This window comes from Phacochoerus africanus, chromosome 5 (genome assembly GCF_016906955.1).
Source record: "Phacochoerus africanus isolate WHEZ1 chromosome 5, ROS_Pafr_v1, whole genome shotgun sequence".
Classification (NCBI taxonomy): Eukaryota; Metazoa; Chordata; class Mammalia; order Artiodactyla; family Suidae; genus Phacochoerus; species Phacochoerus africanus.
In genome coordinates, this window is record NC_062548.1 from 18,000,885 (window position 1) to 18,026,164 (window position 25,280).

The 25,280-nt window shown below is 42.7% G+C and overlaps 2 protein-coding genes across 6 annotated transcripts in view; both read right to left on the reverse strand.

Annotated features, from left to right (window-relative positions):
* Nucleotides 1-296: 296 nt before the first annotated feature.
* On the reverse strand, nucleotides 297-4,968 carry MRPS17 (mitochondrial ribosomal protein S17). 2 transcript variants are annotated; one of them, XM_047779970.1, is made up of 3 exons: nucleotides 4,856-4,968; nucleotides 3,983-4,122; nucleotides 297-723 (listed from the first exon to the last, which is right to left on the reverse strand). In XM_047779970.1, exons 2-3 carry the CDS (start codon nucleotides 4,103-4,105, stop codon nucleotides 454-456), a joined length of 393 nt encoding a protein of 130 aa, XP_047635926.1. In that variant the 5' UTR covers nucleotides 4,106-4,122; nucleotides 4,856-4,968; the 3' UTR covers nucleotides 297-453. The 2 variants fall into 2 exon arrangements, with proteins under 2 accessions (XP_047635926.1, XP_047635925.1); XM_047779969.1 differs by lacking the exon at nucleotides 4,856-4,968 and adding an exon at nucleotides 4,627-4,845.
* Nucleotides 4,969-5,008: 40 nt separating this feature from the next.
* Nucleotides 5,009-25,280, reverse strand: part of ZNF713 (zinc finger protein 713) — a 30,722-nt gene continuing 10,450 nt past the window's right edge. Inside the window, exons 1-5 of one of the 4 annotated variants that reach the window (XM_047779968.1) lie at nucleotides 23,814-24,401; nucleotides 23,145-23,230; nucleotides 18,143-18,269; nucleotides 17,467-17,559; nucleotides 5,009-5,086 (exon numbers count right to left, since the gene is read on the reverse strand). In XM_047779968.1, coding sequence (XP_047635924.1) covers nucleotides 5,025-5,086; nucleotides 17,467-17,559; nucleotides 18,143-18,269; nucleotides 23,145-23,230; nucleotides 23,814-23,850 — 405 coding nt within the window. In that variant the 5' untranslated portion in view covers nucleotides 23,851-24,401 and the 3' untranslated portion in view covers nucleotides 5,009-5,024. Of the gene's footprint in view, nucleotides 5,087-11,977; nucleotides 15,229-17,466; nucleotides 17,560-18,142; nucleotides 18,270-23,144; nucleotides 23,231-23,813; nucleotides 24,402-25,280 lie in introns of those variants that run through there. The other 3 variants (XM_047779965.1, XM_047779966.1, XM_047779967.1) reach the window with 3 other exon arrangements.

Here is a 25,280-nt window from a genome sequence, read left to right on the forward strand (position 1 = left end):
GAAGTTCCCAGGTTAGGAGTCGAATTGCAGCTATAGCTGCTGGCCTATGTCACAGCAACTTGGGATCTGCGACCTACACCACAGCTCACAGCAACACCGGATCCTTAACCCACTGAGTGAGGCCAGGGATCGAACTTACATCCTCATGGATCCTAGTCCGGTTCGTTAACCACTGAGCCATGAAGGGAACGTCTTCTAAAACAGTTTTACGAAACATTTCAGTGGATCGCTAGGCACACTTAGTATAACAGGAACTATGTTCACAGAGAAGGAACTATGAACCATAACCATAGTCCTTTAAGAAAAATTATAACAAAGTTTTTATTTCATTTACTTTCACTATTTCATAAATACCAGAAGATTAAACTGGACGGTTTGTGAGGAAACTTAGAAAAATTTTTCCATAAAGCAAACTTATAAATCCTTCCCTTTGGCTCCGTCTTCACTCCCCCTTCACTGTGTTGACGAGAGCTGGAGTGCTTCCAGGTTTTTGGTCAGGCGGGTGCTTTCGGGACTGATGGGGCTCTCCAGGTAGGTGGTTCCTGCACAGGGCTTGCCAGTCACCGGATCTATGACTTGTCCAACTTTGAAAATGATCTCGGCCAGTTCATGCTTCACGTGCTTGGTTCGAGGGACAGGTAAAGCTTTGAGAAGCACGATATCCCCGACGGTGCACTGCTGAAGAGCATCGTGGGCAAAGTAGGTTTTTCGCTTATTAAAATACTGTGGAGAGAAGGAAGAAGAAATCGGTAGTTCCCACCTGTGATCACGCAAGGCCGCACACGATACGAAAAGGCAACGCACGGACAACAAGCTGGGACTTGGGAGAAAAAAGAGATCATATACGGATAGAAGCTTCTAATACAAAAATAAACTGCTTAATTTCTGGGAAGCACAGTGACTTTTCCAGAGCTGATCCTGTCCCTAAGTTTTCCAGCCTAATCCCTGTGGTCCCTTCACTGTATCAGGGATCATTCTTTTCTACACTATTTAAACTCTTTCTGGGGAGTTCCCATTGTGGCGCAGTGGTTAATAAATCCGACTAGGAACCATGAGGTTGCAGGTTCGATCCCTGGCCTCGCTCAGTGGGTTAAGGATCTGGCGTTGCCATGAGCAGTGGTGTAGGTCGCAGATATGGCTCGGATCCCGCGTTGCTGTGGCTCTGGCGTAGGCTGGCAGCTACAGCTCCGATTAGACCCCTAGCCTGGGAACCTCCCATATGCCACGGGAGCGGCCCAAGAAATTGCAAAAAGACAAAAAAAAAAAGAAGAAGAAGAAGAAGAAATTGTCACAACATTGTAAATCAACTACACCCCAATAAAACCTTAAAAAAAAAGATGAAAACAAATAATTAAATTAAAAAAATGTAAAAAATATTAAAAAAATAAATAAATAAAATAAAATAAACTCTTTCTTCCCAGTAGAGCCTTCTCTGCAGCCTAAAAACACGTTCTCTCACCACTAGCTCTGTGACTTGGGACAAGCCCCTTAAACACTCCATGCTCAGGTTTTTTCCCCACCATAACATGAATGGAAAAATACCTGTGCCTCTAAAGTTACCAACACAATGAAACGTTATAATAATGTATATACAGCAATTAGCTCCATGCCATGCTCTAAGTAGAGCAAATAAGCCGCAGATGAGAACTGGAACCAGCTATTACGTACAACTCACCCTGCCACGGCAGGTGTTCCCATTTTACACAGAACAAAGACCAGGGAAGTTAGGTAACGTGCACAGCTAGTGAACAACAGCCAGCACTTAAACTAAGGTCTTTTTTTTTTTTTTTTTGGCCCCGCCCACAGCAGGGAGACGGTCCTGGGGCAGGGATGGAAACCACACCACAGCAGTGACCCGAGCCACAGGAGTGACAACACAAGATGCTTAATCTGCTGAGGGACCTGGGAGACCAAACTAAGGTCTTCTGATTCTAAGGCCAATGATGATGCCTTCACTCTATAGCTTGCTCCTGTGTTTCTTTTCTTTTTTTTTTTTTTTTTTGGCCTTTTAGGGTGACACCTGTGGCATATGGAAGTTCCCATGCTAGGGGTCAAATCGGAGCTTCAGCTGCCAGCCTACACCACAGTCACAGCCACACGGGATCTGAGCTGTGTCTGTGACCTACACGACAGCTCATGGCAACGCTGGATCTCTGACCCAGTGAGCGAGGCCAGGGACTGAACCCAAATCCTCATGGATACTAATCGGACTCATTTCCGCTTCGCCACAACAGGAACTCCTAGCTTGCTCCTGCGTTTTTCTTTTTTTTTTTACTTTTAGGGCCGCACCAGAGGCATATGGAGGTTCCCAGGCTAGGGGACTAATAGGAGCTACAGCTGCCAGGCTATGCCACAGCAACGCCAGATCCAAGCTGCGTCTGAGACCTACACCACAGCTCACAGCAACGCTGGATCATTAACCCACTGAGTGAGGCCAGGGATAGAACCCGAAACCTCATGGTTCCTAGTCGGGTTTGTTTCCGCTGCGCCACAATGGGAACTCCTGCATTTCTTTTTTTTTTTTTTGTCTTTTTGCTATTTCTTGGGCCGCTCCCACGGCATATGGAGGTTCCCAGGCTAGGGGTTGAATCGGAGCTGTGGCCACCGGCCTACGCCAGAGCCACAGCAACGCAGGACTCGAGCCGCGTCTGCAACCTACACCACAGCTCACGGCAACGCCGGATCGTTAACCCACTGAGCAAGCGCAGGGATCGAACCCGCAACGTCATGGTTCCTAGTCGGATTCGTTAACCACTGTGCCACGATGGGAACTCCATGCATTTCTGATCCTAGATAACAAAAAGCACTTGTACTGACCAGTGTGCCCAACATCGAATGCAGAAACATCCTTGGCACCTCCCCCTCCCTCCCTTGCCCATCTACCAAATCGGGGACTTGAGCTCTCCTTTTCTGAAATCTACTTTCCCCATGCCATCCCCGCTGCTCCAAGGACTGCTCAGTTCTTTATCATTTCTGTCCCAGACTTTTGCAATAGCCTCCTTACCCATTTCCTTACCTCCAGTCTTCAGCCCAGCCCTCCCAGTCTGTCCTTCCCTTGCTTACAGGATGAATCCCAAAATACAACATAAAAGACCCTTCACGGTCCAGCTCTGGTTGTTCTTGGATTCATTCAACAGTGCCTACTGAATGCCAAGCTCTGGGCTCAGCCTTGCCGAACCACTTGCTGCTCCAGTAGAATGTCATGACCTTTCGTGTGTGAGAAATTAATAAACAGAAACCCCATTTAAACAGGGTTGGGAGACCAGAAGGGGAAGCTCTCAACCCTGTGATGATAACAGAGCTCAACATGAAGAACGACCTTCTCTTCCTTCCCGGCAATGATTCAGCCAATGGAAAGCCATGAACTCTTAGTCTAGTGTATCCCTCGCAACCCACCCCCCCCGGCGCCCCGTAAAAGCATCCTCCCCTCGTTCAGCTGGCCACTGCCGTAGGGGACGTGCACGTGGCTCACTGTGGTTACAGACCCTGAACTGCAATTCTCTGCACATCTCGAATAAACCCACTGCAGAAATAACCAGCAGTCTGTTTTAGGTCAATATACTGCTAAAAGAACTTTCACAAATTATCCATCATGGGAGCAATGGCTCCCCACATCCCTGCTGCCCTCTACCTGGTCCCCTGGATAAAACCCCTTTTGACATTCAGCTCAAATGTCTTATAGTCAAGAAGTCTCTCCTTCAGCAACTTGGGAAGGAAGACTGAGTCCTACTTTCTGCGCCCCACACTGTTTCACACAGAGAATGACCATAGCAGTTAATCAGATTGACTGAAATTAACTCTATGTGTCTCTACAATGTGAGTGCAAACCACGATTGACTCGTTGTTATACCCACAGACCAGCACGATGTCTGGTGTATAGCAGATGCCCAATGCATCTTTACTGTCAGGGAAGTGTTTTTCTGCTCAGAACCGAGACCACGCTGATTTATCAACGTCATCTGAAATGAGAGATGCTCCTTACCTTTAACAAATAGGGATCCAGAACCAGTCTGGTCACTCTCACTTTAGCAGTTTTTTGCATTGCTGTCCCAATCACCTTCCCCACAACCCATTTGGCATGGACAGACGAACGTGCTATTGACATTCTGTGGCTTGGGTCACCTGAAAACAAATTCCAAAGTTTGATAATTTGGTAAAGTTGTGACTTGCCAAATCAATTTCGTCATTAGACCTGCCCAAGTTCTGAGTTCCTGTCATGGCTCAGAGGTAATGAACCAGATTAGTATTCATGGGGACGCGGGTTTGATCCCTGGTCTGCTCAGTAGGTTAAGGATCTGGCATTGCAGTGATATAGGTTGCAGATTCGGCTATCTGGTGTGGCTGTGGCTGTGGTGTAGTCCCGCTGTTGTAGCTCCGATTCGACCGCTAGCCTGGGCTCTTCCATATGCAATGGGTGCAGCCCTAAAAAGACAAAAAAAAAAATCCTATTTAAGTTCTGAAACACCTCTTGTTAGCTTTCTGAAATCACTTTAGAGATGCTTACTCGTTTCACTATTTCCTTACTATTCAACCTCCCGTGTTTATACTGTTTATAAAGTTGTAATTTTAATCTAAGCCTTAGTTTCCCCCCCATGCAAAATGGGAATAACAACAGGGCTTACTCACAGGAGTGTCGAGAATTTAACCTATAAGGCGCGCGACAGGGCGAACAAACGCTGGTCTTTACCGGCGTTCCTCATTTCTTTCCATCCCGCTCAGCTGTCTCTCCCTAAAGGCTCACAGCCCAGCTACCTGGGGCGCGCGTGAGTCCACGCCGCCCAGTCTAGGAACGGGTGGGGGTGATTGACCTCTTCGTCCCTAAAACCCCGGGGTCTGGTAACTCGACTCGACTCGCCTGGAGGGTTCGGTTCCCACGCTGCAGCGTCTCGGGCCCCGGAATACCCCCGGTTTCTGCAGCTGCGCGCGGCTGGCGGTCACCTCCAATTCCACAGCTCGCGGAGGGCCGACCCGAGCGTGATGGCGTCACGCCGCACGCGTAAATGGCTCCGCCCCGGACCGCCCTCTCATTGGCCATGGGTCTTCTCAGCACTGGGCGGGATAAAAGGCACAGATCCGCCTACTCTCCCTTAAAAAGAACCGCAGACCCTGGGTTAGTCGGCGGCTGCGCCCATGAGGTTGTGGGTTCCATCCCTGGCCTTGCTCAGTGGGTTAAGGATCCGGCGTTGCCGTGAGCTGTGGTGTAGGTTGCAGACGCGGCTCGGATCCCGCGTTGCTGTGGCTCTGGCATAGATCGGCGGCTGCAGCTCCGATTCAACCCCTAGCCTCGGAACCTCCATATGTCGCAGGAGCGGCCCTAGAAAAGGCAAAAAGGCAGAAAGACAAAAAAAAAAAAAGGTGGAATCATTAGATTGAAGTGTGGATTCAGAGAAAGAATTAAGGCCAAGGGCACACTTAAAAAGTGAATTTAAAAGGAGATATGGTGTTGGGAGAGTGTGAGATGTTTGAAATTTCTGAAACGGGAGCTAATTTTTCTTTTTTTTCTGTCATTTCACGGCCACACTTGTGGCATATGGACGTTCCCAGGCTAGGGGTCCAATGGGAGCTACACCACCAGCCTACACCACAGCAATGCTGGATCATGGCAATGCCGCATTCTTAACCCGCTGAGCGAGGCCAAGGATCGACCCCACCTCCTCATGGATACTAGTCCGCTTTGTTAACCGCTGAGCCAGGATGGGAACTCCCAGGAAGCTAATTTTTAGTGGCAGTGAAAATATTATTGCATATAAACAAAAACTGTTCCAGGATATATTTCCCTCTAGCTTTGAATTTAAATTCCTTTCTTTTACAGGCAAGCTTAAAAGTTCTCTTGCTAATGACACCAAAGACATACCTAGAGAGATAACGCAAATCAAATCATTTCACACCATTAAAGATACAATAAACATCTGTGTTTTTTTTCCCCCAACACTTGTTTGGGAGGAAAACTTTCCCTCTTCTAACTTAAGTTTGATTGTTGTGGGTGGGGCTGTGAATGAACTGATAATGGATTACCAGGAGAGAAGATAAGGTTTATTTACACATGGGAACAGGAGCTTTCATTGAATGAAGAGACTCTTGAACAACTAGAAAGAGGGGATTATATACTAACTTAATAAGGGAAAAGAAGGAGGGAGAAAGGGCCTCTGGGAAAATAAGTGGACTTTAGGGAAGTCAAATGGGCTTTTGTGAGAATAATGGAAAGTATAATAATTGTGAGAATAATGGAAAGTATAATACTTCATGATAAATTGGTTGGTCACCTTCCTGGCTGGAATCTCCCCTGAGAGATTTATGGCAGCTTCACTCTCACAGCTCCGCCTTTACCTGGATAAGGGATGCTCCGAAAAGGCTTTTTTTTTTTGCATCTGCTGTATCTTGAATATCCTAAGTTTTAGGTAACCTTTATGCCATTTTGGTAGATCTGAGTGGGTCCCATCATCCATTAGTATTCTTTTTGTCTTCTGGGGTAAAAACACATTGATTTGCCTTTGTGAATTACTGTGTCTGCAGTCTAGATGGGCCTGCCAATCAAAGGGCTCTGTGTTCCTGCAGCACATGACCCAAGCTGGACCAATCAGATTACCTTCAGGAATATGAATCTTGACTGTTTTGACTGGAGGATGGGAGGTGGCCTGAAGAGACTATCCAACCAGAGTCATCATCTGCTGCTTGCACTTATAGGAAATCAACTATACAGAAGTTGGTACTTGGAAAATGGAAAACAATATGCAGTCATTCATGATGTAAGACACGAATTAGATGCTTTTGGATAGGAGTAAAACCTCCCTACATTTGATAAGCTTCTTGGTCAGCCATCCAATCCCCTAGCCTATGACCCATATACACATTATTCATTCTCATTTTCTATCCCCCTACCCCACACCCCCCACCACCTCTCCAACCCAGCCTTCTCATCCACTTCCCTTCATGGTCACTGCTATGGTGTGAATATTTGTTTCCTTCCAAAATTCATATCTTCACTCTTGACCCCCATAGTGAGGGTATTAGGATATGACACTTTGGGGAAGTGATTAGGCTTTGCCCTCAATCTCTTTTATAAAAGGACTCCAAGAAAGCTCCACTCGTTTATCAATGGATGAAAGGTTGCATCTATATCTTGGCCATAGTAAATAAAGCTGCAAAGAACATTGGCATGCATATGTCTTTTGAAATTATTGTTTTTATTTTCTTCAGATATATACCCAGCAGTGGAATTGCTGGATCATGTGGATGGTTCTATTTTTAGTTTTTTAAGGAAACTCTGTACTGTTTTCCATGGTGGCAGCACCAATTTACATTCCCACTAACAGTGTACTAGGGTTCCTTTTTCTCCACATTCTTGACAACATTTGTTATTTGCACACTTTTTTTTTTTTTTTGGTCACTCCATAGCACACAGAAGTTCCTGGGCCAGGGATCAAATCTGTGATACAACAGTGACCCGAGCCACAGCAGTGACAACACCAGATCCTTAATCCACTGAGCCACCGGGGAACTCCTTTTTGTAGACTTTTTGATAAAAGCCATTTTAACAAGTGTGAGGTGACATTTCATTGTTTTGTTTTGTTTTGTCGTTTTGCCTTTTCTTGTGCCAATCCCTCGGCATATGGAGGTTCCCAGGCTAGGGGTCTAATTGGAGCTTAGCCAATGGCCTACACCAGAGCCGTAGCAACTCGGGATCCGAGCTGCGTCTTCGATCCACACCACAGCTCATGTCAATGCCAGATCCTTAACCCACTGAGCGAGGCCAGGGATTGAACCCGCAATCTGGCAGTTCCTAGTCGGATTCATTAACCACTGTGCCACGCCAGTGGTTTTGATTTGCATTTCCATGATGATTAGTAATGTTGAGCATCGTTTCATGTGCCTGTTGGCTGTTTGTATGACTTCTTTAGAAAAATGCCTATTGAGGGTCTCTATTCACTTTTCAATTTTTTTTTTATATTGAGTTGTAGAAGTTCTTTATTTGTTTTGGTTACTAATCTCTTATTAGACACATCACTGCAAATATCCTCTCCTGTTTAATAAGCTGCCTTTTCATTTTGTGGATGGTTTCTCTGCAAAAGCTTTTAAGTTTGATTCTGTCCCATTTGTTTATTTTTGCTTTTGTTTCCCTTGTCTGAAAAGACAGATTTTAAAAAAATATTGCTAAGTCCCATGTCACAGAGCAAACTGCCTTTGTTTTACTTTAGGAGTTTCATGATTTCAGGTCTTTTTTTCTTTTTAGGATCATTCCTGTGGCATATAAAAGTTCCCAGGCTAGGGACTGAACTGGAGCTGCAGCTATGACCTACACCATAGCCACAGAAACGGCAGATCCAAGCCATGTCTGTGACCTACTTTGAAGCTTGCAGGAATGCCAGATCCTTAACCCACTGAGCAAGGTCAGGGATCGAACCTGCGTCCTCATGGATACTAGTCGGTTTCTTAAATCACTGAGAAACAATGGGAACTCCCTCTACTATCTAACTTTTAGTGCTAAAAGTGTCCTGATGGCAGTGGCTGTAGTAGCAGCAGGGCTTTTGCTCACTCTCAATGGTCATGTGCATCCCCAGTGCCCAGATTTTGGTCTTTACTACTACTCTGCACTAAAAGAATCCACAACTTTTTGGGTAGGAGGTGGAAGAAGCTATTCTCACATCTTAGAGCAGGAAAAATTTTGGGATGGGTTTATAACACTTCCAAATATGAGAATGTTTTTCAGGATAACAGATAAAGTGCTAAGAGTTAAAAGAAGACAGCTTAATGGAGCTTCCATTGGCCAAGTTGTCACAATTTGAGTATAAGAAGTGATTAATTGGAGCTGCTTGTACATAACAGGGCAAGTGTTCATAATGATGCTTAAGAGCAAAGTTAATATAATAAAGTATGTTAAAACAGTTATAAAAGGATGATCATAACATGGTATGTATGATTCAATACTGATCTTAAAAAGTAATATATATTTTCTTGCTAAGTGTGTGCATATGTACATATGTATGTATATATATATGCATGTATATATATATATATATTTTCTTTTTTCCTGTTTAATCTCTTAAGAATTAGGAGTTCCCTTGTCGTTCAATGGGTTAAAGATCTGGCATTGTCACTGCAGTGGTTCGGGTCACTGCTGTGGCATGGATTCAGTCTCTGGCCTGGGACTTCTGCAGTGCCACTGGAAAAAAAAAAAAAGAAGAAGAATAAGCACAAGGGTGTTGGGCAAGCCAAATCATCCTGGAAGACATTGAACCATGTCAGGAAATAGGAAGAACTGGACAGTCACTTAGACCAAGTGGAAAGAGGGTTCAACATTTAATCCGCTCGAATGGTCACATACAATAACCAAGCAGAATGAGGATTCGATAGTGTGTTGCAAAATGATGGAGTAGCCAAATGTTCTGCAGAGGAAAACCGACAACAAAACTTGCTTTCTTCAGGAAGGTGCTGGATAGTCTCATTAATTATCCAAATGACACATGAAGCTTTAAATAATGCTGGCCAGAAAGATCACCATACCACAATGACAGGACAACAGGCCAGATGGTTTTGGGAAAGTTCAAGTGTCAGAAATTTACAATCTATATAAAAGGAAGGTCTTGAAATATTCCACAACACAATGAGTGGTGCATATATATATATATATATATATTTTTTTTGTCTTTTTGTCTTTTTAGGGCTGCATATGGAGGTTCCCAGGCTAGGGGTCTAATCAGAGCTACAGCTGCCGGCCTACTCCTGAGCCACAGCATTGCCAGATCCAAGCCGTGTCTGTGACCTACACCACAGCTCACAGCAATGCCAGACAGATCCTTAATCCATTGAGCAAGGACAGGGATCGAACCTGCAACCTCATGGTTCCTAGTCAGATTCTTTCCACTGTGCCATGACCGGAACTCCAATAAGTGATATTTTGTTATAAAAGGAGATCAAAGAGAAGTTTTTTTGTTCTGTGCAACAAAGGTTTATGGGTGTCCTAAGGATCTGCCAGTCGCTAACCCATAAATTTCAGCTTTACTTGTCTGAATAAATAAGTCTTGTTCTTATTTTGGATCAGGTAAGATTACTAAAACCCAAGGAAGGTATGCAAACAGTACCTGGTAAAAAAAAAACCCTAAACCTAGAAACAGAAAAATTGAAACCCTAGGAAAAAATATAAAAAAATCAAATCCATGGAATTAACATTTTTATAACTGGTTTTGTATCATTATTTTGATATTCTGGGTACATCCTGTTTCTTTTTTTTTTTTTTTCGTCTTTTTGCTATTTCTTGGGCCGCTCCCACGGCATATGGAGATTCCCAGGCTAGGGGTTGAATCGGAGCTGTAGCCACCGGCCTACGCCAGAGCCACAGCAACTCGGGATCCGAGCCGTGTCTGCAACCTACACCACAGCTCACGGCAACGCCGGATCCTTAACCCACTGAGCGAGGGCAGGGACCGAACCCTCAACCTCATGGTTCCTAGTCGGATTCGTTAACCACTGCGCCACGAAGGGAACTCCAGATTCTTAACCTATTGTGCCACAGCAGGAACATCTTAGGTTTGTGATATTAATGAAATGTTTAGGTGTGTTTAAATTTGGTCAGTGTTTAAAAGAGTAGGGAGGAGTTCCCACCTGCTACAGTTCGGGTTGCTGCAGAAGTGCAGGTTCAATCCCTGGCCCAGCTCAGTGAGTTAAAGGATCTGGTATTGCCACAGCTGCGGCTCAGATTTAATTCCTGGCCCGGGAACTTCCATAAACTGCTAGTGCAGCCATTTAAAAAAAAAAAAGGGAGTTCCCGTCATGGCTCAGTGGTTAACGAATCCGACTAGGAACCATGAGGTTGGGGGTTCAATCCCTGGCCTCGCTCAGTGGGTTAAGGATCTGGCGTTGCCGTGAGCTATGGTGTAGGTTGCAGACTCAGCTCGGATCCCACTTTGCTGTGGCTGTGGTGTAGGCCGGCGGCTACAGCTCCGATTCGACCCCTAGCCTGTGAACCTCCATATGCTGCGGGTGCGGCCCTAGAAAAAAGGCAAAAAGACAAAAAATAAATAAATAAATTTAAAAAAAAGGAAGTGAAGGAGTAGGGATATCTAATTTTAGATATTAAGTTTTTATTTATTATTTGCACATCTATGAATAATTAGAGGAATGCTGGCTGCCTAAACAATGTTAGTTGGTTTCTTAAATTAGTAAATTGAATATAAGTCGAGATCCAAATAAGTATTATTTTTCTCCAAGCCCATAAGCCCTTCGAGCATAAGAGCCTTTTATACTCAAGAGTTTCTGAGAAAGACAGTCACAAGAATTTTGATGTTGAGCAGCAATCTCTAATTAATTTTTATTTGTCAAATGTTTTCAGAGTGTTATAAAACACTTTTGCAGGCACTGTTTGTATCCACTGGATTAGGAGTAAGATGATTCATGTACTAGTGACATTTCAGTCTGAGAAACCCTGGATAATAAATCATTTATTATTATGTCTAAGCTTAAGTATCTCTTTTCATAAAAAAAGACAGTAACATCTGGTTGGATAGATCAACTGAACTAATATATGTGAAAGGGTTAATTATCTTGCCCTCCTAGGCAAAAGTAAGTCATGACAATGGGTTTTTGAAAGAGTAGCACTCGTACAGATCTAACTTTGATCTAATAAATAGATTTAGGATTCAGGAGTTCCTGTCGTGGCTCAGCAGTAACAAACCTGACTAGTACGCAGGAGGATTAGGGTTTGCTCCCTGGCCTTGCTCAGTGGGTTAAGGATCTGGCATTGCCGTGAGCCGTGATGTGGGCCACAGATGGGGCTTGAATCTGGCATTGGCTGTGGCTGTGGCATAGGCTGGCAGTTGCAGCTCTGATTCAACTTTTAGCCTGGGAACCTCCATGTGCTGAGGGTGCGGCCCTAAAAAAAAAATGACCAATAAATAAATAAATAAATAAATAAATAAATAAATAAATTTAGGATTCACTTAACTTGGAACATTTTGAAGAGAACAAAGGACATGAGAATGAATTCATACCAGAATGACAAGGTTTACTGTATAGTTAACAGAAGCATAATTATTTATGACCCTAAAGATACATATATAACAGGCTTCTAATTTTACAATTCCTGTAAGAATTGGTGAAAATCCATGGCCAACTTCGGTCTTCTTCAGTTCAGACTCCTCTTTTCTGGGATTGTCTAAATTCTGCTGATCCTCTTCTAAAAACCCCATATTGCTCTCCTTCACCCATGCTGAGGTACACTGCCTTGTATTGAAGCCCTTAACACTTTTGGGGGGATTATGCAAGGTTTCTTTTCCCTAGCAACAAAATAAAACTTTGTGCAAAGCCTTAACCAACTGTAAGTAAGCTTTACTTCTTTTAATCTATACCTCTGCTGTCTCAGACATCACCTTGGTTCACTCTTCCTGAAACCTGAGTGCCTTCAATATTTATATGCTCTAAGGAGGCAGAGTAGTTCTTTTGGTGAAGAGACACTTCAAGAACTGATTTGCTCTGAAAATGGATATCCATTACCAAGATATTTGAACACAGAATATTATTAAGAATCCTCCCTGACTACCACAACTCGGTTCTAGCAACTTTTTCACCCTCTGATGCGTGGGACAAAAATATACTTTGAAAAGTGTAATTTCCATGATGAAAGGAGTTCATTACTTTCTTGGCGTTTTAGTGTTTTAATTTAAAAAAGTTAAATCATTTCAAGCTTTGACTTAAGGCTTATAAAATCTGGTCCTTCACAGGGAAAAAAAAATTGGGGAAGTCCTGAGCTGGGAGATAGATAGGTTTGAGGAAAGGAGAGAAAGCAAGGGACTGTATTCCTACTTTAGCCTCAGAGCTTCTTCAGCCACATCTGAGAAGACCGAAAGAAAAACAGAGAGCCGAGAAACAGAAGCGGCTCCATAGCTGCGGCTCCATAGTTGTTCATGGTTTATGAGAGCTTGTGTTTACTGTGCTTTGTAACATCAAAACGTGATCTCTGGCAAATGAAGCAGTAATCATAAATATCAAATTAAATGACCTTAATTTTGTTTTGGAAACAGGTATTACAGAAATACATTTCAATAAATAAAATGAATTATTAAGCCAACTAGTGACACTTCCTTAGTTGTGTATACAAGTTGTGTCTATAAGGCTCTTCCCTGGTTCTTAGCCTCGAAGCACCACTGCTTACCCTCGGGAACAGCCCCTACTTCTTGTCTTTCCATGGCGGTGCAGGGAGGTGTAGGGATTCTTATAACCCCCCTGACATTACAAAACAAAATCCCCTCTCTATTCAAACCTACAAATGTAACAGAAATAACAATTTTAATTAAAAAAAAATCTATGTTTGCTATAGGGAAATTTAAAACTAGAATAACAGGATAGAAAAGTAGACTTCTCTGAATCACTTTCCAAAGTTTATCAATAGGACCCCCAGTGTCCTCCAAGACTCTTCTTAAAGATCCTAGGACCCATTTGATGAACATAATGCAGGGTTTCTAAAAAAAAAAAAGCATGATACTGCCATATCCTACCACATGGATTTTCAAATAATGGTACGGAAGATTTCGGTGGTCCACCAAAGGATATTTTCAGTTTCAAAGTTATATATTTATTTTGGTGGAAATTAGAATATAATTAGCATATAAAACTCATACAATTTCCATAAATAATACATCCTAGGACAAGGCTAAAAACTCTGAGTCCCTTTAAAGAAAAACAATAAGTAAACACTAAATATGGTAAAATCTGTAAAGGATGCACACAAATGAGTGAAGCTTGAGAAATATTGCTCTTTTCTGTTTATTTCAAATTTATGTGACTGGTTATACTACATAATAGCCTTGATTAATCAATGTTTATATAATTTTAAAACTTTATGCCATAAAAATCACAGGTGAATAATTACAGGTTATTGCCTACAGAATTTCCGGCCAATTAAAAAGTTTTAGACCATGATGCCTAATATAATCTTGTTTATAAAACAAATTATTTTCACTATTTATAATCTCTCCTGGGAATATAATATGCTACTAGTTTAAGGTCCAAATTTATTTAGTGTCTATGCATTAGGAGTTTATTTATAAGCCTTCTCTTCACTATGAATAATTTGATATTGAATGGGATGAAAAGGCCTAACCAAACAAGTCTTTTTTTTTTTTAATGTCTTACTTTTATATAGTCATATGATTCTCCTCCCCCCACTCCCACCTCCCTGAGAACAAGGCTAAAAATTCTGAGTTATGTGCTGTTGAGTAAGTGAAGGACTGTGGCTTAAGGTTTTCTCACATTTATTATATTCACATAATTTCTCCCGAGTATGGATTTTCCTATGTTGATTAAGGTGTGCACTCTGGCTAAAGGCTTTTTCACATTCATTACATTTATAGGGTTTCTCTCCTGTATGAGTTCTCTCATGCTGATTAAGATGTGTCCTCTGGCTGAAGGCTTTCCCACAAAAACTACATTCGTAAGGTTTCTCTCCAGTATGAAGTCTATGATGTTCAGTGAGGGATGTGATACGGCTAAAGGCTTTACCACATTGACTGCATTTATAGGGCTTCTCTCCAGTATGAATTCTCAGATGTTGAGTAAAAGATGAGTGCTGACGAAAGGCTTTCCCACATTCATTGCAAATAAAAGGTTTTTCTCCTGTGTGAATTCTCTGATGTTGAATAAGATGTATCCTCTGGCTGAATCTTTTCCCACATTCATCACACTTATAGGGCTTCTCTCCTGTAAGGACTATCTGAGGTTGAGTAAGAGATGAGTTTTGGCTGAAGGGCTTCCCACATTCACTGGGTTTCCCTTCAGTACGAATGTGATTAGTAAGAAGAATATGTTGATTGAAGATTTTTCCACACTCATTATATTCATAAGGATTCTCTCTTACATAGTTTCCCTGATAGTAAATCAGGTCTGAATTATGTTTGATGCTATTTCCTTGTGTGTTTGAGTCAAGGGGTATTTTAATTGAAGGAATTCTCTGATGCATAATAAGGTTTGAGTTCAGATTGCAGTTTTCCACAAATCTATTACACTCAAGGCTTCTCTCCTGTGTGATCTTTCTGTGGGTGAAAGATACTTGTCCTAAATGTCTCTGCTGGTTTTCTTGGTTAAATTCTAATTGGTAATCAAAATCCCAGAGTCCACCTAAGATGGAATACCAGAAACTGTCTCCTGTTAGTTTCTCCATTATCATGTCATGGGTCTGATTTTCATCAGAGATACTCTGGTTTGGGGTTGATTTTTTAATTTCAGATCTATTCTCCCCATCTAAAAGAAATTAAGAACATACAAACACTTTGTAGTATTCTGTTTTGTAAAATAAATATTACATAATAAATTACCAAACGAAGCTGACAGTAATGTACATAAAGCAAATGTGGCACTGAAAGTTGTGAAAATGGCCACATAACAAGGGGAAAGGCCATAAAAGGATCACAGTGAGCAGAGGGGCATTTAAAACTATGTGTGGTAGGAGTTCCCATCGTGGCGCAGTGGTTAAGGAATCTGACTAGGAACCATGAGGTTGCGGGTTTAATCCCTGGCCTTGCTCAGTGGGTTAAGGATCTGGCGTTGCCGTGAGCTGTGGTATAGTTTGCAGACGAGGCTCGGATTCCGCGTTGCTGTGGCTGTGGCGTAGGCCAGTGGCTACGGCTCTGATTCGACACCTAGCCTGGGAACCTCCATATGCTGTGGAAGCAGCCCTAGAAAAGGCAAAAAGACAATAAATAAATAAATAAATAAAACTATGTGTGGTAATCAGAAAAAGGAGAAAGTGTTCAAGGAGTTCCCTTGTGGTGTAGCAGGCTAAGGACCTGGCATTGTCACTACAGCACCTCAGGTTGCTGCTGTGGCACAGGATCAATCCCTGGCCTGGGAACTTCCATATGCCATGGGTGTGCCAAAAAAATGAAAATTTATTGTAGTTGATTTACAATGTTAATTTCTGCTGTACAACAAAATGATTAAGTTATACATATACATACATCCATTCTTTTTCAGATTCTCTTCCCATATCACAAAAAAAACCAAGTCAAATGATGAGACAAGGTGCCAAAAAAAGAACTGGAGGGAAAACTAGATAGAGATGGTGTAGGTTAACCTGGTTTAGTGGACCAGAGTGGAAAATGCCTAACTCAGTATCTGGCATATAGTCAACAGTCTACTGTTTGCTATTATAACCAGGGAGAGCACTGTAGGTTGTGTGGCAACAAAAGGGAGTTAAGTTTTTTGTTTTGAGGTTTTTTTGGGGGGGTTGAAGAAGTCTCATATTTAGTGGATGCTTTAAAGAAGAGAGTAGAAAGTCAACAGATCTAGTTTTTGAAATACTTAATTAAAATGACAGTATGGCATTCATAAACAAAAATGCTATCTAAAATCTGGAAAGAAAATGTGGGTGAAATACTATGGCTAGAAATGTAGAAAAGGGGAATGATATTGAAAAGCTACTTAAAAGTGCTGTATTACACAGTGAACATCAAGTCTATAGGAATGCTTGCCTTTAGAAGAACTAGGAGGGAGAGAAGGTAGTAAAGGAGCAGGTAGAGGGACAGGGGAGAAGCTGGAAGGGACAAGGGTGGTGTGCACCACAAGCCAGGGTGCAAGAAAATTTTAAGAAAGTAAAGTCAACACAGTCAAATGCAACACGACCACAGGAAACAGTAGCTGGGTTTTTTAGCTACTGGATTTGACTGGAAGGCAGTTAGTGAAAATCTCTAAGAAAACAAATTTAGTAACACAGGTAGGATAGGTGTCATATTACAAAGGTGAGCAAGAGATTAAAATCGAAGCTATGGGTTTTAGACAAGTTTAAAGAGTTTGATAATAAAAAGGGAAAAAAAAGAATGAAAAATAGGTTAAAAGGGCAGAGGATTTTTGGTATGGAAAAGAAAAGATTTAAAGAATACCGAGAGGATATATGAATAAAAAATAGAAAATGCTACATGGAGATTTGTAACATCAAGGTATTTGTGGACATTCAAAATAATACCTTCAAAATAACTTCGGTGTTGTGCAAAATTTTTAATAATAAGTATATATTATCTGTTTAATCAGAAAAAAAAACCAAAAAGAAACATTTCAACTTTGGAAAAATATCAAATATGAACTGATTTTTTTTTGTCTTTTTTGCTATTTCTTTGGGCCACTCCCACGGCATATGGAGGTTCCCAGGCTAGGGGTCTAATCGGAGCTGTAGCCACCGGCCTACGCCAGAGCCACAGCAACGCAGGATCCGAGCCACGTCTGCAACCTACACCACAGCTCATGGCAACGCCGGATCGTTAACCCACTGAGCAAGGGCAGGGATCGAACCCGCAACCTCATGGTTCCTAGTCGGATTCGTTAACCACTGCGTCACGACAGGAACTCCTGAACTGAATTTTTAAAAAGGTCTCAGTATCCTTTAAACTTCAGGGGGAGATTTTCGAGCATACTACTCAGTTAAGTATTTCAAAAGTGACTATCTTTCCTCACTGAGTAGCACACACCCAGATGCTCACTTCTCACCTGAATGAGTGTCCAACAGGCTGCCTCTTCCCATCATCCGCTCTTCCTCTTGCTCCAACTGGGTGATCACCTCTGGCTTATAAAGCTGATGACCTATTCGTGGAAAAAGTGTTACATCTTAGCATCTTATACTGAGAACACAGAATCTCTCAAAACTCATTTCTAACCTTTTTAATCTTTGGGGACTCTGCGTTCAGAAAGGGGAGGCTGCAGAGGCAGCAAAATAAAGCTACTCATCATCAAGTCAAGACCTTTAACTCAAGGAGAAAGCAGGAAACAGAGGTCTCTATCTTCAAAACTGAAGTGCATTTTTCCATCCCGGCCTGAACTACACTTACAAAAGCTTTGAAGGTTTTCATTACTAAAAGGCAATAAACCTGAGAGTTCCCATCAGCGGAAACGAATCTGACTAGTATTCATGAGGATGCAGGTTCGATCCCTGGCCTCGCTCAGTGGGTTAAGAATCCAGTGTTGCTGTGAGTTGGGGTGTAGGTTGCAGACGTGGCTCAGATCTGGCCTTGCTATGGCTGTGACTGGCTGGCGGCTACAGCTCTGATTCAACTCCTAACCTGGGAACCTCCATGTGCCACAGGTGCAGCGCGAATAAGACAAAAAAAAAAAAAGGAGATAAACCTATGAAAAATGAGATCCAGTTTTACAGGGATGCCAATCTTACCTAGAGCAACCAGATTTCTATAGTTCTCCAGCATCACATCTCGGTAGAGGTTCTTCTGAGCAGGGTACAGCTGGTCCCACTCCTCTCTGGTGAAGTCCACAGCCACGTCCTGGAATGTCAGTGATTCCTGAAACACCAAGTAGTACACCCCTGCTCAGCCAGAAACCTTTGTTTACAGAGGTCCTTAGGGGAAGCCGCAAAGGTGCAGCAGTAGACAAAGGTTAGGATGTCTAAACAATTGTGCTGGGAGTCTTCAGTGCTCTGAGTAATCCAGACCAAATTTTTGGAAACAATTACCAGTCCTTTTCTGTCATCTTTCAAGACAGATACAAAAACATGCATAAAATGATACATGTTTTAGGCTTTTTATAGTTTGCTACAGAGGAAACTCTCTTATCATCTAAACAACTAAAAAAAATACATGGGGAGTTCCCATCGTGGCGCAGTGGTTAACGAATCCGACTAGGAACCATGAGGTTGAGGGTTCGGTCCCTGCCCTTGCTCAGTGGGTTAAGGATCCGGCATTACCGTGAGCTGTGGTGTAGGTTGCAGACACGGCTTGGATCCCGCGTTGCTGTGGCTGTGGTGGAGGAGGGCGGCTACAGCTCCGATTAGACCCCTAGCCTGGGAACCTCCATATGCCTCAGGAGCGGCCCAAGAAATGGCAAAAAGACAAAAAAAAAAAAAAAAAACATGGAAAAGACATGCTATAAGACTTCTGAATGGAGGAGTTCCCATCTTGGCTCAGCGCTAATGAACCCGACTAGTACCCATGAAGATGAGGGGGTTAAGGATCTCGTGTTGCCATGAGCTGTGGTGTAGGTTGAAGATGTGGCTCAGATTCGGTGTTGCTGTGCCTGTGGTGTAGGCCAGCAGCTACAGCTCTGATCTGACCCCTAGCCTGGGAACATATGTGCCGCAGGTGTGACCCTAAAAAGACACACACATAACAAAAAAATTTTTTTAGGCTGCACCCTTGGCATGTGGAAGTTTCTGAGCCAGGGCTCGAACCCAAGCCACAACAGTGATAACGCTGGGTCTTTAACCTGCTGAGCCACCAGGGAACTCCTGCATATACTATTTTTAAATTTCACCTTTAATGATGGAAATCTTTCCATCTTAGACATATTAGAACATAGAGAGCTCCCTCATTAATGTTTTTAACATTTAATGTTATTAAAAAATTTTTTATGTAATTTCAGACTTTTTTTTTTAATGGCCACACCTACAGTATATGAAAGTTACCAGGCTAGGGGTTTCGTCAGAGCTGCAGCTGCTGGCTTAGACCATAGCCACAGCAATGCCAGATCCTAGCTGCATCTGCAACTTGCACTGTCACTCAGAGCAACACTGGATCCTTTAATCCACTGAGTGAGACCAGGGATCGAACTGGCATCCTCATGGGTATCAGTTGGGTTCTTAACCTACTTGGCCACAATGGGAACTCCAACATATTTCAGACTTAAGAATTTCAACAACAATAAAATAAATTCCCTCCCTCTCCTGTTCTCTAATTTTTCTGGACTATTTAAAAGTAAGGTGCAGACATGATGCCCCTTTACTCTTAAAAAATTTGGCGTTTATTTCCTAAAAACAAGAATTCTCTTCCATAACAACAGAACTCTGATAAAAACCAGGAAATAACACTGACACACTACTGCTGTAAACTATATACTTATTCAGACTTCACTAAAAGTCCTAATAGTGGCCTTTGTAACTTAAAAAACTCTAGATTTTTGGTTGTCATGTATCTTTTGTCTCCTTTAAACTCCTTTAAATTTATTTTTTATTCAGAAAGTTATAATCATTTACTATCACTGCTTTTTTTTTTAAATGAGCTTTTTTTTTTTTTTTTGGTCTTTTTTGCTATTTCTTTGGGCCGCTCCCGCGGCATATGGAAATTCCTAGGCTAGGGGTCAAATCGGAGCTGCAGCCACCGGCCTACGCCAGAGCCACAGCAACACAGGATCCGAGCCGAGTCTGCAACCTACACCACAGCTCACAGCAATGCTGGATCCTTAACCCACTGAGCAAGGGCAGGGACTGAACCCGCAACCTCATGGTTCCTAGTTGGATTCGTTAACCACTGCGCCACAACGGGAACTCCACTATCACTGCTTTAATGCTCAGATTGTCCTAGATTTAGCCAGGAGAAGCCCTTTCAAACTGGCTTCTGTGTCCTTTTGAAATGTACCTATCATTCTTTGTGTATTTCCTTACTATTTGGGGCAGAAAGATGTTCTTCCTTCAAGGCTCATCTTGTGTGGGGCTTTTCCTGCCCCACACCTGGAATCAGCCATTTCTCAAAGGATCCTTGATTCCTTTTAATGGTCAAATACTGAGTGGCTCTGCTTCCCACCAGTGGACCTAAGGGTCGCAGTCTGTTATGTTCTGCTCTGTTGGTCAAATACTGAGTGGCATGTCTGTCTTTTAATGGTGAATGGCACTTAGAAACCATCATCTGAGACTAGATGTGTTCCATGCTACTGGAATATCATTATCTCTTGGCTCTCTCAAGGGCTGTATCTGGGAAATACATATCCAGATCTAGATAGACAGATGGACATAGATATTGATCTATATAATGATGCATGTATACATGTGCAAGCGTGCACACACACACAACTCCACATCCAATTCTACATGTAGCTGTATGTATTAAAACCTCTGAAGAGTTCCCATTGTGGCACATCAGAAACAAATCTGACCAGTGTCCATGAGGATGCAGGTTTGATCCCTAGCCTCGCTCAGTGTGTTAAGGATCCAGCGTTGCCATGAGCTGCGGTAAAGGTGGCAGACACGGCTCGGATCCTGCATTGCTGTGGCTGTGTGGCGAGGGTGTGGCCCTGAAAAGCAAAAGCAAAACAATGACAACAAAAAAACCTCCAAAATGTCTTAGTCCACACTGATACCACTAATTCTAATCCAACGTGGCAAGGTTCCTTCTATCCTCTCTTTTCATATCTATAATTCCTTTCTCTGAAATGAAAAGCCTGGCTCTTATTACTCACAATATATTTATTTGCTCAATTCTAAAATGTAAAGAAAGTGGTTTCAATGTTGCTAACACATGCTTCTGCACCAAAGAAGCCTACAAATGAGAGTTCAGTATTTAGAACTGTTTTCTTCTTCTTCTTTTTTTTTCTTTTGGGCTCTTGTCTTTTCAGAGCCGCACCTGCGGCATATGGAAGTTCCCAGGCTAGCGGTCTAATCGGAGCTGTTGCTACCGGCCTACGCCACAGCCACAGCAACGCCAGATCCTTAACCCACTGAGCGAGGCCCTCCTCCCATACTTTGCTCCTCCACTTCCTCTATCTTTTTCACCCTACTCCCTTCCAATTTCATTAGACTCGAGTTTATCCTTCCAATGTCTCAAAGTCTTCTTTTGCTCAAAGGAGCAGATATATTTATATGCACATTTTTATTTCCTCTTTTTTGCTACAAAAAAATTTTTTTTTCTTTTTCGGCCACATCCACGGCATATGGAAGTTCCCAGGCCAAGTACTGAATCTAAGCCAGAGCTGCAACCTATGTCACAGCTGCAGCAATGCCAGATCCTTAACCCACTGTGCTGGACTGGGGATCAAACCAGTGTCTCCAGAAACAAGCTGGATCATTAACCCTGTGCCAGCAGCAACTCCTTATTTTAATTTAAAGTACACAAATGTACATTTATTCCCTTGTGGTTTTTTTTTTTTTTGGTCTTTTGTCTTCTTAGGGCCGCATTTGCGGCATATGCAGGTTCCCAGGCTAGGGGTTGAATCAGAGCTTCAGCCACTGGTCTGCACCACAGCCACAGCAATGTGGGATCCCAGCCTTGTCTGTGACCTACACCACAGCTCATGGCAACACCGCTTCTTAACCCACTGAGCGAGGCCAGGGATCGAACCTGAGTCCTCATGGTTGCTAGTGGGTTTGTTAACCACTGAGCCATGGCGGAACTCCTATTGCCTCATCTTTTGATATGAAACCAAACCTTTTCTAAGAGTGATTTTAACACTTGAGTGCCCATATCCATAATGCATCAGTTTTTGTTTCATTAAAACAGAGCAGGCAAATGACACTTAGGAAATAATATTGGTGCAGAACCCTCTGAGATCTTTATGATTGTCCTTCAGTGTTTTAGCACAGTTCTGTTCACACCTAATTTGAGAGCAATATTTTATTTTATTTTATCTTTTGTCTTTTCTTGGGCTGCTCCCGCGGCATAGGGAGGTTCCCAGGCTAGGGGTCGAATCGGAGCTGCAGCTGCTGGCCTACACCAGAGCCACAGCAACACGGGATCCGAACCGCATCTGCTACCCACACCACAGCTCACGGCAATGCCAGATCCTTAACCCACTGAGCAAGGTCAGGGATCGAACTTGCAACCTCATGGATCCCAGTCGGATTCGTTAACCACTGCGCCACGGCGGGAACTCCGAGAGCAATATTTTAAAACATGATTGGCATTTACTGAGTCTTTTCAAAGCACTGAACTAGTTTCCACAGAAACAACTTGTCACACACCTCATCAGTTTACAAAATAATCAAATTGTAACAACAGGCTTAAATAGGTTTTTGAAGAGATTCCACAGATTCTTGATAAACATTAACTTGTGGCAGCAGATGTCCTCAGGTTAATAACCCCACTACCTCCAACCAGTGGCAGTGACATGGCTGTCGATCACTGTCTGCAGACAGAAGGGCAGTTGTTGTATAAATTTTAGTGAGCTGTTTAAGTGAAGGGTGATGAAGAGATGGCCTACGGCTTCCTAAGTTGCCTTTAAAACATCTAGCACAGACCTAAGTCCATGATCTGGTAACAATGCTGGAAGGAGAGAATCGCTATAAAGGGCACAGAAGGTGAATGGGAAACATCCTGTAGAGATAAGCACCTGTCACAAGAGTCTCAAAGGCTCTGGATTTGGGGAAGCTTAGCACTTCTGAGAATTGAAAAATAAAAATGCCCATATTCTGAGAACTATAATAGCATTTCAGAGGAGAGTAAAACTGAACTTACCTGAGACCTAACTATCTGTGATCCAACATTCATTTCCTTCTCCATGTTTCCCTGCTGGGAAAGTATAGCATTCTGAGAAGGCATCACTAGGAAAAGAGAAAAGAAGCATCTTGTCAATATATGACATTAAGGGTGAAACATAAACCTTGGAGCTTTTGGTTTGTATTAGGATGGCAAATAGTTCAGAGAGAAGCCCTCTAAGACATACACAAGCCTAAAGGCTGAGTGACTTAACCGTGACATTCTTGTTTCTCTATCACACAAAGGAATTTAACGCAGGACTGTCTCTCCTCTGTGGGACAACCCCACTAGTTGTGACATAAGGGAGGCTCAAAAGAGCTCAGTGGGTTTCAGCCCTGGCTACACACCTGGGGAATTTTTAAAAGATGCCAATGCTTAGTCCCCATTCCCAGAGATTCAGAGTTAATGGTCTGGGGTGAGCCTGGGTAACCCCGAAGTCTCCAAGTGATTCTAAGTGGGAGATGAGAACCACTGAGACGAGGTGACGCAGAGAATATACATTGAGGACGTATTCTTACTCTTTAAAAGGATAAATTCATCCCCAAACTCGACCTCCAAAGATCTTCTCTCCTCTACTCTTTTTAAGGTGATCCTTCTAACAGAGAAAGGAGATTTCACTCCGCCTTTTTCACTTCTTTTTATGAGTACCTGGATTCAGTCCTCCACCAGGATGACTACACCTCATTGCAGCTCTTAAGTTGCAATGTCACCAAAGCCTTGTTCTCTTTTAACATGACAGTCAAGAGACAGACCGGAGCTAACAGCTTCAGTATCCTTGGCAGTCCCTTGGAGGCTGATTTTTCAGCACCTTATGGGAGACAGGCACTCCCAGGTTTTAAAGGTGCCTCATCTCAGGAGAGCATCAGGAGCCAGTGGGTAGGTGTAAGAATGCTTTCGGCTTCCCAGGGGCAGCCACTCTCAGAATCCTGCCTTGCTCATGCAGAGTTGACATGTGTAGGCTCCTGAAGGTGGCTATTGCACTGGCTTTTTCCCTAAAGGTATTAATCTTTCATGTCCCGACTATGATATTCAGATCTGGCTCCTGGCAGGGATCTTGAGAGATACAATTTCGGCTTGAGCACCTGTAATGAGATGCACCAGAGTCAGCAGAAGAAATCCAGCAGTGTTGGTCACCTAGGGACCTACAGAGTCTATAAAGAGACACACGAGCTATAGATTCATAAAGAAAAAGCACATTGGAGTTCCCATCACGGCTTAATGGTATGAACCCAACTAGTATGCATGGGGATGCAGGTTCAAACCCTGGCCTCGCTCAGTAGATTAAGTATCTGGTGTTGCCGTGAGCTGTAGTGTGGGTCATAAACTCGGCTCAGATCTGGTGTTGCTGTGGCCGTGGGGTAGGCTGGCAGCTGCAGCTCTGATTAGACACCTAGCCTGGGAACTTCCACATGCCACAGGTGTGGCCCTAAAAAAAGCAAAAAAAGCAAAAAAAAAAATATATATATATAAAGAACACTGTAAGATGGGGATTCCTTTAAAACAATCAAAAGTCATTTTAGAATGTCTCAGATTACAAAAAGCAGAGATGAACAGACTACAACAAACTCACCATCAGTCTTCTTCCACCCTTTTCTCATAAGAGAAAACATGTGGTTCTTGCCTAGAGAAAAGACTTTCAGATAGAGTGGTTTTCTCCGAAGAGGAAAAAACAAGCATTTTACCAATACTAACAAAAGAGTAAAATGTATTGATTTACTAATGACCATGAGAGAACACATTCGTTTTCTGTTCAAAAAGTAAACCTGAAAAACTTCTCTGAAAAGCTAGTGACAGAAATGAAGAACTATGCTGTTTCTGAGAAGTAACTAAAAAAAGAAAGAAAACTGCAGTTCCAGTGGAATGGCTCTGTTAGACAAGGAAACCATTCCAGCCAAGACATGGCTCGAATCTAACATTTACAGCCAGTTCACTAAGAGGCATATCTTCCAAGAGTAATTTAAAAGCACTTTAAGAAAAAGTGCTTATTTTACCAGACAAAAGCTCTAAAAAGGTCTTATGGTCTAAAGAGCCAGGTAAAATCTTCAAGAATACCCTGAGGTTCAAAACCCAAACACGTGAAAACCATTTATTTACAACACAAACTGCACTTGTCAC

Bases quoted from the DNA above. Each gene is read 5' to 3' on its own strand.
- MRPS17 (XM_047779970.1), bottom strand. From the start codon at position 4,105: ATGTCAATAGCACGTTCGTCTGTCCATGCCAAATGGGTTGTGGGGAAG. The intron at 724-3,982 runs GTAAGGAGCATC...TTCTCTCCACAG, and splicing joins TGGATCCCTATTTGTTAAAG to TATTTTAATAAGCGAAAAAC.